General features: G+C 33.2%; 2 protein-coding genes across 2 annotated transcripts; one reads left to right on the plus strand and one right to left on the minus strand.

The window, feature by feature from the left end:
- Positions 1-564: 564 nt before the first annotated feature.
- Positions 565-3,236, plus strand: LOC120181114 (F-box protein SKIP17-like). The gene is made up of 8 exons (XM_039186318.1): positions 565-804; positions 917-1,074; positions 1,384-1,578; positions 1,673-1,783; positions 2,235-2,320; positions 2,388-2,509; positions 2,822-2,886; positions 2,991-3,236. Exons 1-8 carry the CDS (start codon positions 565-567, stop codon positions 3,046-3,048), a joined length of 1,035 nt encoding a protein of 344 aa, XP_039042249.1. The 3' UTR covers positions 3,049-3,236.
- A 3,996-nt stretch (positions 3,237-7,232) lies between these two features.
- On the minus strand, positions 7,233-7,670 carry LOC120181115. Its single transcript, XM_039186319.1, has one exon. The coding sequence runs from the start codon at positions 7,668-7,670 to the stop codon at positions 7,233-7,235; it is 438 nt and encodes a 145-aa protein (XP_039042250.1).
- Positions 7,671-13,707: the final 6,037 nt, after the last annotated feature.

Here is a 13,707-nt window from a genome sequence, read left to right on the forward strand (position 1 = left end):
AGGCCCATCTCAGAACATCTGCACTATCTTCAACCTCTTTTTGAATTTTTCGTTCCATATTACTAGCCTTCAACATGGACATCGGTAAGGATAAACACCATGGAATGAATAGTGCAATGTAAAAATGAGAACAAAATAAAACAAAAGGCACTACAGCAAAATTGTTATACAGCGGCATTTTTAGTGGCGTTTTAGGAGTAAACGCCACTAATTTTAAACATATAGCGGCGTTTACATAGCAAACGCCACAAAATGGTAACTTTAGCAGCGTTTTTATAAAAACGCCGCAATAGGTTCAACGATAGTGGCTTTTTTCAATAAACGCCGCAAAAGAGTAGTACTTTAGTGGCGTTTTTATACAAACGCCGCTAAAGACTCGTAATTTAGTGGTATTTTTATACAAACGCTGCTATAAAATTGTACTTTATTGGCGTTTTTATACAAACGCCGTTATACACATGTACTATAGTGGCGTTTTTATACAAACACCGTTATACACATGTACTATAGTGGCGTTGTCAATCCTCCTTTGAAAACCCTAACCTCCCTTCTGGCTTCACTCAGATGGACCATCTCCTCCTCTCTTTCCTCTCTCTTTCCGATTCCTCCCCTCCTGTTTCCCTCGACCTTTCCTTCGACCGCCTCCTCGATTCCACTCCTTCCGACGCCGATCAGGCTCTTCTCATCGATCGCGCTCACAGTATTGGTTCCCTCCTCCTCCGTGCCGCTAATCGCTCCACTCGTAAACGTGCTTCTCTTCATAACTCCATCGCCTGGGCCCTCTCTCCTGATCTGACCATCAAGGTAAATACCTCCATTCTTCCACATTTTCATCAAGGCCTTTGATTTTGTTTTTAAATCTTGTTTTGATGATGACATGCTTTTTTAATTTTATTGCAGGTGTTTTCTATGTTAGATTCGCAGTCTTTGCTACGCCGCGGCAACGTGTTGGATGTTTAACAAGTGTGCTATGGATCCATTGTGCTACGAAAATATTGACCTTACCACTGTCGTTCCCAAGGTTAATAATGTTGTTGTCTCCACCATGATCCAACGAGCTGGGAAATCGTTCCGGTAAGATTTCCTTTCATTTTTCACTATTACAATTTGCCTTTCTTTTTAACTAATAAATACATTATCTTAAGCCGATACTTAAGTTTCCTTTTGCATTTTAAAAGTCTTATTACCGCTTATCGATCTCTTAAGTCTTGGAAAACTTCATTAATTAGTAACTCAGAAGGTGTTTTTGTCGTTTCCTTTATGTTTTATCTATTAGAGAAAAGGATTAGTATGGGTTAGTATCAGCTAGTTCATTTATTTGCATGTGGTTGTTTATGTTGTTATGTTTTCTTGTTAATTACGATGTTTTGAATGGTTGTTTAGATCGCTTAAGCTTGGAATAGTACCAGGCCCAACTTCCTCTCCGGGTTCCTGTCAACCATTGGTTTATACCATCCAGAATTCTGTAGATGTATCTAGCTTTTCATGGAATGAAAAAAAGACCAGGCAAGGGAAAGAATCATCTATTCTTACAAGGACCTGCTTATACCCATTAAGTGGGGACAATGGCACCGCTGGGTATGGTTGAATACATTGACTCCTTGTTTAGAATGTGGTTTATGTGATAAGTTGTTCTTTTTGTTCTTATCATTTGCTATTTTCATATTGTAAGGGCTCTTTTGTGGAGGTTGCATCTTTACAATATTGAAAGAATGGACAATACATCACTTTGTGTGGCATTAGCTGCCTGCCCTTCTTTACTTGATTTGGAAATTGTCGGCCTGTAAGTTTCGCTATCTAAGTTGGTTTTTACATTTATTGACCCCACCAATTTGCCCTTTCCTTTCTTTTCTGTTGGTTTGAGCATGCGTTAAGCTGTTGCAGCTGGATGATATAACAAGCGGTAGAAGCTTATAACTTAAAAGTTGTTTCCAAATATGAAAAAATTTGGAATGATTGATCAAAGAACAATGCTCACAAAAGATCCGTTTTCTACGTGCACTAACGTAAATTAGTATACTAATATTAATAAATATCCGAATGAATGAATACTGAATAAAACATTCTATATTAATTAAAAAAGCAATTATTGTCTGATCATCGAGTTTTGTTAGTTTTAACACAATTTGGTTTGCAGTTGTTTGTGGTACTCAGACAATGTGGTTTTAGCATAGTAGCTAATTCTGTTTTTTGTTTAACCTTAAAATTATTCAATCAACCTTCGATTGATGCAGTCATGTCGAGTTGAGGCAAACTTTGATGTCAGTGAGCTCCAATTGGCACTTGATAGAGCGTTTATTCTTTGAGTCTTCCAAAATATGTACAGATTCTCTTCTTGAGTGTCTCTTTTAACTGCTCTTTACATATCTGCTCATATGATAATGCAGGGAGGGATGATAGCTTGAAGTCGCAAACTTGTGTGGATGTCGTGAACAATTGTCCTAATCTTTCTTCTTTATCGCTGAGAGGTTTTAAACTGCATGATTATAAAGTCCGTATTCTTGTTAAGGTATGAACTTGTTTGGTGTTAAGTTCTGGTTGACATATAATCTCAATGGTCTGAAAGTATTAGGAAGTATGGGGTTGTATAAATATCTTAAGTTCTGTTTGAGGCGGTGTTGTATGCCTGGAAGAGTTGAGATACTATTAGATTATGTTGCAATGAGCAGATGTCTTAAATATTTGTTATAAATTTGATCTGAATGAAAATTGAGAAGTTTAGTCCTTCATTTTACTTGCAATTAGCAGTGGTCTGTAAATATCTGTTATCAATTTGACCTGAATGTAAATTGAGAAGTTTAGTCCTTCATATTACTTGCAGGGATTCCGTAAACTTAAATATGCCGATTTTTCGACATCTTACTCGATCACTGGAACATTTTTGAGGTCTGTGCTGCTCTTTTCAACCATAACTAGGAGAATCCCTTTAAATGTTTTTTTTTTCAACTTATATTTTGTGCAGAATGAGATTTTTCCCTGCTTGTAATCAGGAATTTGGGAAGTGGAAGTGGTGGGAATCTACTAGAGGTTTTAATTTTAAGGGACTGAATGCATCTCAAAGAGGTGAGGTCTGAATCCAACCCCCAATCTATTCCCCTCTAGCAAAACTTCCCCTCTGTATCTGTCTCTCTTTCTCCAGTCTGACTTCTGGTGCAGGTGGAAGTTTCTAGGTTCTTGACCGCAATTATTGCAGGAGATTTTAAATTCCTTCAATATCTTGTGAGTGAAATTGACAAGTGATTATCATTTTCATAATCCATGTGTATGCTAAATCTGCTTTTGACCCCGATTACTTCCATCACCTAGGATATTTCTAATAGAGAAGGTTTAGCTTCAGAAGGTGATTGGTATCAGAGATCTTACAACCCAAGATCGAAGGTGATATATAAGGGTAAGCTAATCACGATGCTTTGAATCAGGATATATTACCCTAGGATTTCTTTGAATCACGATGATGTCCTTCTCGTAGAATTATTGAATAGTTTGATTCGGGGTTAGTCACCTTTGTGCGGTGCTCCGTTTAACTTTAGATATGCAGGAGCAAACAACACAACATATTTTCTAGGTGAAATAATAGCACTTTGCTTCTGAATTATTGTTTGAGCTCTGGTTTATCTTTTATGTAAACAATGGAATAGTAACATACTTTTGTTGTTAAATTGTCGCTGATCGTCAACTTTATTATACTAATAAGAGATGATGTAGATTCTCATTGGAAACCCTAGGAATAATCCTTTTAAATTCATGTTTGCTAAAGAAATTCTGACATCTGTATTGGGGTAAACCAACCATGTTAATGAAGCCTATGTATTAACATCCTCGTCAAAATTGTCTTAGTCTACCATATATTCATCTTCATTACATTCATTTGAGATATTCAAATTCAATCTAGATTTTTTTCACTTATTGGCTGTTTGATTGGTTAATCTGCATACATTTTATTAAAATTGATTTGATATGTATCACTGCTCACCATTGCATACAATGAAAATCGTAGTGCTGATGCATGTGTTCCTGTTTTTCGTCTAATTATTGTGATGTAGTTTCTTCTGTGATGATAAGAATGTGATTATTTGGACTGCAGGTCATGTGCCGCCAAAATTCATGCTTGCATTTGTCTGCAGAGGAAACAGATATAGCTGTAGATAATCTATTAATATATTTGTCTAAAACCCATCTTCTTCACTTTTTGAGTTCTTTTTATCGTCTAAAATTCTTATAGTACAAAGTTATAACTGGAAATATATGTTCCTTGATTCATTTGTTTATTTTACTGATCATGAATAGGATCAAAAGGCACATGAAGCAATCTTGAAATGATTGAACCTACTAGGGTTTTCCCTATGAACTTTGAGGGACTTAGACATGCATGCTTTCTTGATCCAAAATTATAAGATTTCATTGCTTATCCCTCTTTTGTATTTCCTTAACTTTTCTAAGAATACAAACTTGCTTAGATTCTTGGGGTAAGAATTCTAACTTCTAAAAGTAAGATGGCAACCAATACATTATTAAATTTTTTATTTATGATGACATTTTTTACATTCTTATGTAGAATATATTTTAGTTTTCATGGTTCCTGACTTCCTGTTTTTATTGTTTGTTGCAACATCTTTTTTCAGTTCTCAATCACTCACATGTATGTTATGAATGCAAGTTCTGCTGGTTGTTTCCTTCTCTTCTTAGTCTCATCTAAATTATTGTAATTGCAGTAATCTTGAAGAACAAACTTCAACAAAAAGCGGCTTCTTCAATAGACTGGCACAACGTTTCCCATTTGTTTTTAATCTATTGAGGAGAGATCATTCACTGTCAAATGATACTTTCAAATAAGATGTCAAGACGATGAATATGACAAATTCCAATGAAGTGTGAAACAAAGTAGCTTTAGAAGGCATATCTGGAGGTTATGATGATGACGCTAGTGAAATTGAGGATGTATCGAACAACAAATCCATGTATATCTATACTTTGAGGTTCAGTTGTAACTCATTTGTACTTTAATGTCTTTTAAGGTTCTCTCTCCATAAAAAAACTTTAATTTATTTTGTTGTTAAGTATTTTTCTTTATGTTTTTTGTCTTAATTAAAATGTATGGTTGTTGTTATTTAGATAAAGCTAGATATAAATTTAGGTGATGTATAGAAGAAATGAAATATGCAAAATCAATTAATATTAGCTAAAGAAAGGTAATTAGCGGCGTTTGTATCCAAAAACGCCGCTATAGGTCTGACTTTTTGCGGTGTTTGTGTTCAAAAACGCCGTTATAGGTCTAACCTTTTGCGGCGTTTGTGTCTAAAAATGCCGCAAAAGGTTAGACCTATAACGGCATTTGTTCTAAAAACGCTAGTATAGGTCTTCTCTTTTGCGGCGTTTGTATCAAAAAACGCCGCTATAGATCTGACTTTTTGCGGCGTTTTTTCTAGAAACGCCGCTATATATCATAACTTTTTGTGGCGTTTATTCCAAAAACGCCGCTATAGATATCGACCTTTTGCGGCGTTTGTTCAAAAAATGCCGTAATAGATATTGACCTATTGCGGCATTTTTTGTTCTCAAACGCCGCTAACTTTAGCGGCGCTGGTATTGTCGGCGCTTCTTGCGGCGTTTTTCCTATCGCCGCAAATACTTTTAGCGGCGCTTAAAAACGCCGCTATAAGACTAAAAAACGCCGCTAAAACTCTGTTTTGCTGTAGTGAGGACAAGAGAAAATTAGTCAGTAATCATAAAGAAATTAATCGGATATATATAATTTGTCGATAAAACCTACCCCACATACTGGCTACCCAATCATGCTTTAGTTGATCCTACCTAAACAAGATTTCTACTCACATGCTTTATTTATAGAAAATCGTAACCTCATGGCATTTAGTTCACATGCTTATTCGAAAATTGCTCCCAATTGTAGTAAAAGAAATTTGTATAATTAATAATGCATTTGATCCTTATTAATTACCAATCCATTCAATTTAGTCCTAAGTCGAACTAATTCAAATATATCTAATAATAATTCTATCAATTTGGTGCACATCATGTTTATTGACTCACTCATCTTCCTTATTTTTTTCCTCTTATCTCTCTTTCTTTGCAAAAGAAAAACTTAAAAAATTAAATATTTTCCCCAAATGAGAAAGCACAAAAATTTAATAATATCATCATCGTCCCCAACACAATATGAGGTATTCATATTTTAATATCCAAATTAACACAAGATTTTTGGAATTTTTGTTGTGTATATATTATCTGTAACACTCTAAACCAGTACGACATATAGACGACCGATTATAATTCCTCACGGAACCACCGAATGTGGCTAACCAAAAACTTTATTTACTTAATTTAAAATAATCATTTGCGATACTTATGATATAATAAATCAATCAAAATTTAAATAAAATGGTTTAGGAGCACCCAAAAATAAATAAATCTCAATATAAAGGCCATCATTTAAAATAAGTTACAACTTGAATATACAAAACATGTTTTACAAATATACATGCCATCTAAAGAAGAACTCGAGACGAAATCTATGTCTAGATCAAGGCTGAACGAAAGGCCCATCAACTGCACCTCTACTAATCTATGTAAGGAAACAAATTCGAAACGCTATAATTTTCTACCCTCTTTCGTTCATGTAATGTTTATTAATATCCTATTGTATACCTGAACTTTTCATATTTGAGAATGTAATCATTCCACGATACTTTGGCAACCATTCATGTTTGGTAATCGAAATATATATTTGGTGAAATACATGCTTTGGGATTGAATACAGAATAGAAACAAGGGATTCTAAATGTTAAACAAAATAGTCTTTCCATTTAGCAATTAATTTACATAGTAAGCTATGCTTGGCTTCCTCATTAACGTTTGGTTCAACATAGTTGCATTGCATTTATAAATAAAGGCACTAGATCCCTTAAGCAAGATCAAAAGTTCGAATCTTGGCGTTTGCGAATGGAGCAAACTTGGTTGGGAGGGTCACCCTCGCCTCTGCAGTACCCGATCTGGATTAGTTGGTCAATAGATCAGATAATAGTGATTAATACAAATAAATAAATAAATAAATAAAGGCTACATGAGTTCAATAAGATATAGAAAATAAAAAATTATATTTATTTTGAACACACTTATATTAATTCCACGCAAATAAAACAAATCCACAAATGTTCCTTACATCCTTCGATCATTATTGTATATATTATTTTTTTCAACATTTTGAAGAAATAATTTTATTTAATTTCTTCCGGTTCAGTTTCAAATGCAGTTAAGGGATAACTCTTTGACAATCCCATTAAAGCGGTAAAGATGATTTTGATAGGATCAGATGGATCGATTGAGATATCAGAAAGAGGAACCCAAATCATCATCTCTTTGCTTTTGATACCCGAAAACTTGCGCATCCGACCATCCTCAAGGAATCCCGTCATCTCGGATGCGAACGAGCTTATTCCAATGTCCTTCAACTTATACTTGGTGGGCTTTTGTTGTTTCAGCCACGTAAAACCCGTGATCGGGTTAAACCCGACCTCAACTAAATTGTTACAAGGCATTAACGTTTTGGGTAGTCGGAACATCTCGAGGAGCTCTTGCGCTTTTTGCTTGCAAAGCGTTGCGCCATGATATACTTCGGCACCAGCTCGGTGAGTTGCTATATCCTTGGATGCCATTCCACTGATCTTTTGTTTTGTTTTGTTTCAATTTGCAAATCCCAACAATCTCAACTTGCTTATATACAGTCCCTCATCTATCAATGGCAGAAAATGAAGGCATTTTTTTTGTTTTTTAAATTCAGCTTGTGAATGTGTGCATATTTTTCTATGATTTAACTTTCGTTATTTATGTAATATTTTAAGCATCATATGAAAGAATTCACTGATTATTTTTGTATTCAGTTTTAAAAATGGGAAAGAATAATTGCTTTGCATGATTCCATTAATTAAATTGATTATGAGGTAGAGAGAGAAAACTCATGGCGCATGAGGGATATTCTTGTTATATTGGGAATCAATTAAAAAATCTCAAGTCTCTAGTACTTTTGCACGTTGGGAATGTTGTTCGTATACTTTTATTTCGGGAATTTAGTTACATTATTTTTTTAATTGAAAAAATAAGAAATATATGAAATTACAATAAAGATTTACAATCATAATCGTAAATTAAGCATAATTAGAAAAATTTCCTATAATCTTTGAAATAAAACTAACAACTTAAGATCACATAAGGACCATACAATGAAAGATTACTAACCAAGAAACTCGAACAAAGATAGATACAAACGCAACTGATCACATCAGCAAACGAACCATAAAATGGCATCAAGCTATTTAAAGACCACTGACAAATCAAAAAGCAGACTCGAACGACGTGAAAAATTATCCATAAACGTAAATCGAGTATCCAAATCTAATACGACGGTCTAAAGCAAGGAAGATCAACAAGATATCAAATAGGGTAAACTACACGGGAAACCACTAAACTATGGTCATTAATCAATCTTACCACCGAACTATTTTTTATCTCAATTTAACCTCCAAACTTTTTAATTGATTCAATTAGACCACTCTCCATTAAAAAAATAACGGCGCGTCCGACGTGGCTGTTAATAAGTTAGCATAATTATATATTTGGTCCTTAATATTTATATATTTTATCAATTTAGTCATTATTTTAATTCAAATAAATAATTTTTTATCCAATCAGGTGGTGACACGTGTCACCACCCAATTGAAATGAAAATATATATGGACAAACTTGTGCCTAAGGTGATTAGAACCAGGGAAAGGGGGTAAGCTTCCACACGGTAAATCATTGGGCCAAAGATCACCAATAGTTCAAAGTTACAACAAGTTTATTTGACTTGTAAAAGTTTGTTAAGGATTAAAAATTAAACAAATTATATGTTTAAATAAATTATTATTTAATTAAATAAATTATTCACAACTAATAATTTTTAAATAAATTTTGGTTCGATTAACGGTTAAAGAAAAATTTCGGTTAATTCGGTTCGGTTAATTGAACCAAAATTTATTTGAAAATTATTAATCGAACCGAATTAACCAATTTTTTTAAAAAATTATTAACCGAATTAATCGAAGAAAAAATTCGGTTAATTCGGTTTGGTTAATCGAACCAAAATTTATTTTAAAATTATTAACCGAACTGAATTAATTTGAAAATTATTAACCGAACCGGATTAACTTATTTTTTTAATCATTAATCGAACCAAAATTTATTTGAAAATTATTAACTGAACCGAATTAATTTGAAAATTATTAACTGAACAGAATTAACCGATTATTTTGAAAATTATTAACCGAATTAATCGAAGCAAAAATTTGGTTAATTAAGTTTGGTTAATTGAACCAAAATTTATTAGAAAATTATTAACCGAACTGAATTAATTTGAAAATTATTAACCGAACCAAATTAATCGATTTTTTTTAATTATTAATCGAATTAATCGAAGTAAAACTTTGATTAATTGGGCTCGGTTAATCGAACCAAAATTTATTTGAAAATTATTAACCGATCCGAATTAATTTGAAAATTATTAACCGAACCGAATTAACCAATTTTTTTAATTATTAATTGAATTAATCGAAGCAAAAAATTGGTTAATTCAGTTTGATTAATCGAACCAAACTTTTTTGTAAATTATTAACCGAACCGAATTAATTTGAAAATTATTCACCGAACCGAATTAACCGATTTTTTTCTTTAACCATGAATCGAACCGAAATTTATTTGAAAATTATTAACCGAACCGAACAAATTTCGTTTAATTCGATCGATTTTCGAATTACCGAATTTTTTTTAAACTTTTCTAATTTATATAAAAATTATTAGTTGTGAATAATTTATTTAATTAAATATAATTCGTTTAAACAAATAATTTGTTTAATTTTTAAAACTTAACAAACTTTTACAAGTCAAATAAAACTTGTACTTATGAATCATCGGTGACCTTTGGCCTAATGGTTTGCTGCCTGAAAGCTTATCTCCTTGTCTCTGGTTCGAATCACCTTGGGTATAAGTTTGTCCATATATATTTTCATTTCAATTGGGTGGTGACACGTGTCACCACCTGATTGGATAGAAAATTATTTAATTAAATAATTTAAAATTCATAAATAAAACATTTAATTGAATTAAAATAGTGACTAAATTAATAGAATATGTAAATATTAAGGACTAATTATATATTGACACGTGTCACGTTTTAATTAGATATGCAAATTTATTAACAAACATGTCAGACTCTCCGGTATTTTTTAACGGAGAGTGGTCTGATTAAATCAATTAAAAAGTTTGGTGGTCGAATTGAGATAAAAAATAGTTTGGTGGTAAGATTGATTAATGACCATAGTTTGGTGGTCTCCCGTGTAGTTTACCCTATCAAATATGTGTCATCTTAATCCGTTGTGGCAATGCCAATCAACCAATAAAAATAAATAAACGAAAAAACGGCCAAACAACTGAAAAACATGCCAAAAAGAATAAGAAAATATGCTATAAAGATAATGAAAACGTACAACACAGAAGACTTATTGAAAATCAAAAGATAAAAGAAAATAAAGATAATATATAGAAAAGAAAAAGACAATAAATAATACCGGTGGTCGGTAATCAACATTAAAGTTGGTGCTGTCATCAATCAACAAAGACGAAAAAAAGAGACGAGTGACACACCAATGAAAGAAAACTAGGTTTTTTCAACAATGTCAATCCATTATAGTTTCATTGTTAATAATATAGGTAAATTACAAATTTGATAACTGAACTTTCATGCGATTCTTATTTTACTCACCATACTTTTAAAATTTTCAATATGCTCATTGAACTTTATACATCAAACTTTTTTGGTCACTCCGCCGTTACATTATGATGTGGAAACTTATACCAAAACGACGTAGTTTTTTATCTCTAAAACAGGTGGTGTGTTCTGTGACCATTCTGGCAATTTCCTGGTGGGTTTCAATCGAAGCTTGGGCACTACCAAGGTGATTAGTGCCGAGCTTTGGGGGGTTCTTGGAGGTTTAAGATTAGAATAGGACAAAGGTTTCCATTTTTCAGTTCTTCAGATAGCTCCGACGCGTTCAAGATGATCACATCCGCCTCTTCAAACAGCCCGATCACTCTGGTTAGGGACATTTTTGATTTGATTAATAGAGATTGGCAGATTGATTTTAAACTTATCCGCAGAGAGGCGAATATGGTGGCTGATTCCGTGGCGAAGACTGATGCTGACTCCAACGGTGCTATTCAGATTTTTGGCGTTTGTCCAAATGATATCCACGATCTGTTAATGCGTGATGTTGAAGGGCCACCTTATATCCGCTATTGTAAACTCGCCTAAATTTCTCTTAGGCTCATTCCTATTCAGAAAAAAAAACTATGAAAAAAAATTAATTTATAAGTAGATCATTGAACTTTTTTTTTTTTGAAATAGGGTACTTCGTATAAGAGAAAATAAAATACACCACATCAAGAAATTCATTAAAAAACCTCCCTACACCTAAATGAATGAAAAATAACATCACTTGAGGTGGAAAGATTCATCCGATCCAGGCTTACGCCAAGACAAAACCCAAAACCGCAACCCTCTCCTACTAACACCAATACAATCGAAACAGCAAAGTGTACTAACAACAAAAACAGCATAAGATAAACTGTGCAAGCACCACTGAAACTGGATGAAACCGAACTGAAACAAATAATAAAACCAGCCCAGGATACGAGGAAGAAATGACCAAGACTGGAAACAACAGTGTGTAACTAGTTACATTCCCAACCTGAAATGGTCTCTCCTTCAGGACAACCTTGCGTGCATTGCAACAACAATCTGCAAATGGGCAGCTGGAGGCAGAAACGGTCATGAACAACCACTTCTCGGCAGCTGGCTTTAAACCAAGAATCCTCACTCCAAGCTTCAGCTCCCAAAAACTCAGATACTTCGACACAGGACCTGTGAAGAATATTAATTAACATCAGAATAACAACAAGGAACCCCAACGTTTGCTGTAAACCTCCAGAATAGCTAACGAAAAAAATCATGACTCCACCCCCTTCATCTACACCTCGTAGTTAACCACCAGAAAAAATTAAAGACTCCGGACTACGGATAAAATCCTGAGCATATGGAATCAGTACCGGCCATAAGTAGTTAGCCCAAACCCCAATCTGAATCATGGCAACATTAAAGATCTGATCTGCCGAAAAAGAACACCCATTAAATCTTGATTTAGTTCTACACAGCCATATTCTCCAAATCAAACCAAAGAAACCAAGAATCCATAAGTCCCGAAGTTTCCAGCTTATAAACAGAGAGAACCAGACCTCAAGTAAATCTTTAGCTTTTAATTTGATTTCACTCGAGCCACCGAATGTTAATTGGTAACAAAATTACTCACGTGATAATTAAACAATTTTGTATAATATTACATTTCAATTCAGTCATAAATACAATTAATTCAACAGATCTAATAATAATTCTATCAGTTTGGTGTACATCATATTTCTTGGCCCATCATCTTCCTTTTTTTCCCTTATCTCTCTTCCGTACAGACAAAAACTTAAAAAGCAAAACCTGTTCCCTAAAAGGAAAAGCACACAAATTTAATCATATCATTATCATCCCCATCACCATAATAGATATTCATGTTTAACCCCCAAGTTCTCTCAAGATTTTTTAGAGTTATTTCCCCTAAATTATCCATAATTGTCAAGCCAGAAATTAAGACATATTACCCTTCGTTGAACAAATCAAGTATCTCACGGAGACAACAATCCGATAATCACTAAACTGGATCAGTAACTGTGAAGTAATTAATTAAAAAAGAATATAAAAAGCTAGTCAAAGGCAACTGAAAAATGCTCTCTTTTAATACTCCCTAAAGTAATTAATTGATAATGATTCCAATTGCAACCTAACATGTTACATAGTTCTTGAAATTGAGATTAATATTTTAGGTTGCAGTCGGAGAAGTTATCTCTTTTACATACTTTATAATGATTAACATAATGTTTTAGGTTACAACCTAAAATGTTACATAGTCCAATCTAAAATGTTATATATTTTGGTAACATTTCTTGTTGCAATCGAAAATTTTAAATGTGATTTGATATTTATTTCACATCAAGTATCGATACTTGCAATTGAATATCAATACTTACCGAGATATGATATTTCACGGTTTCATAATTTTTTTATTTTTTATTTACATCCAACGGTAACTATATCACCCAATTTTTACACTTTTCTTATCATAAAACCTATATTGCACTTACAAACTACTTGGTGGTTACCACAAGCTTTTCATCAAGGGCAGTGGTGGTGGTTTCCTCCGGCCACTTTCCTATCATTTTTATTTTCTTCAATTTATTGTTGATCAATATTATTAATTTTAAATTATATTTTATCGTATTTAAAATAATATTTTCTCTTAGCCCTTTTTCTAATAAAGGCTATTATGACTATCAATGTTTTTGGACTTCCAGTGCAGGTTTCTTCCATTAGTCTTCTTCTTGGTCTATGTTTCTTTAGGATTTCATGGTTGCTTCCTTTTCATATGCATGGTTCTTTTGTTTGTTTGGATATGACATTTTGTTGGTTCTCAGATATATGTGTCCGATGAGACTGTTGTTAAAGGAAGATTCGTTTTTCATTCATTCACTTCGGATATTCTTCAGGTTTTCCTCCTCTAT

Source organism: Hibiscus syriacus, unplaced genomic scaffold (assembly GCF_006381635.1).
Source record: "Hibiscus syriacus cultivar Baekdansim isolate YM2019G1 unplaced genomic scaffold, ASM638163v2 tig00112508_pilon, whole genome shotgun sequence".
NCBI classification, from domain to species: domain Eukaryota; kingdom Viridiplantae; phylum Streptophyta; class Magnoliopsida; order Malvales; family Malvaceae; genus Hibiscus; species Hibiscus syriacus.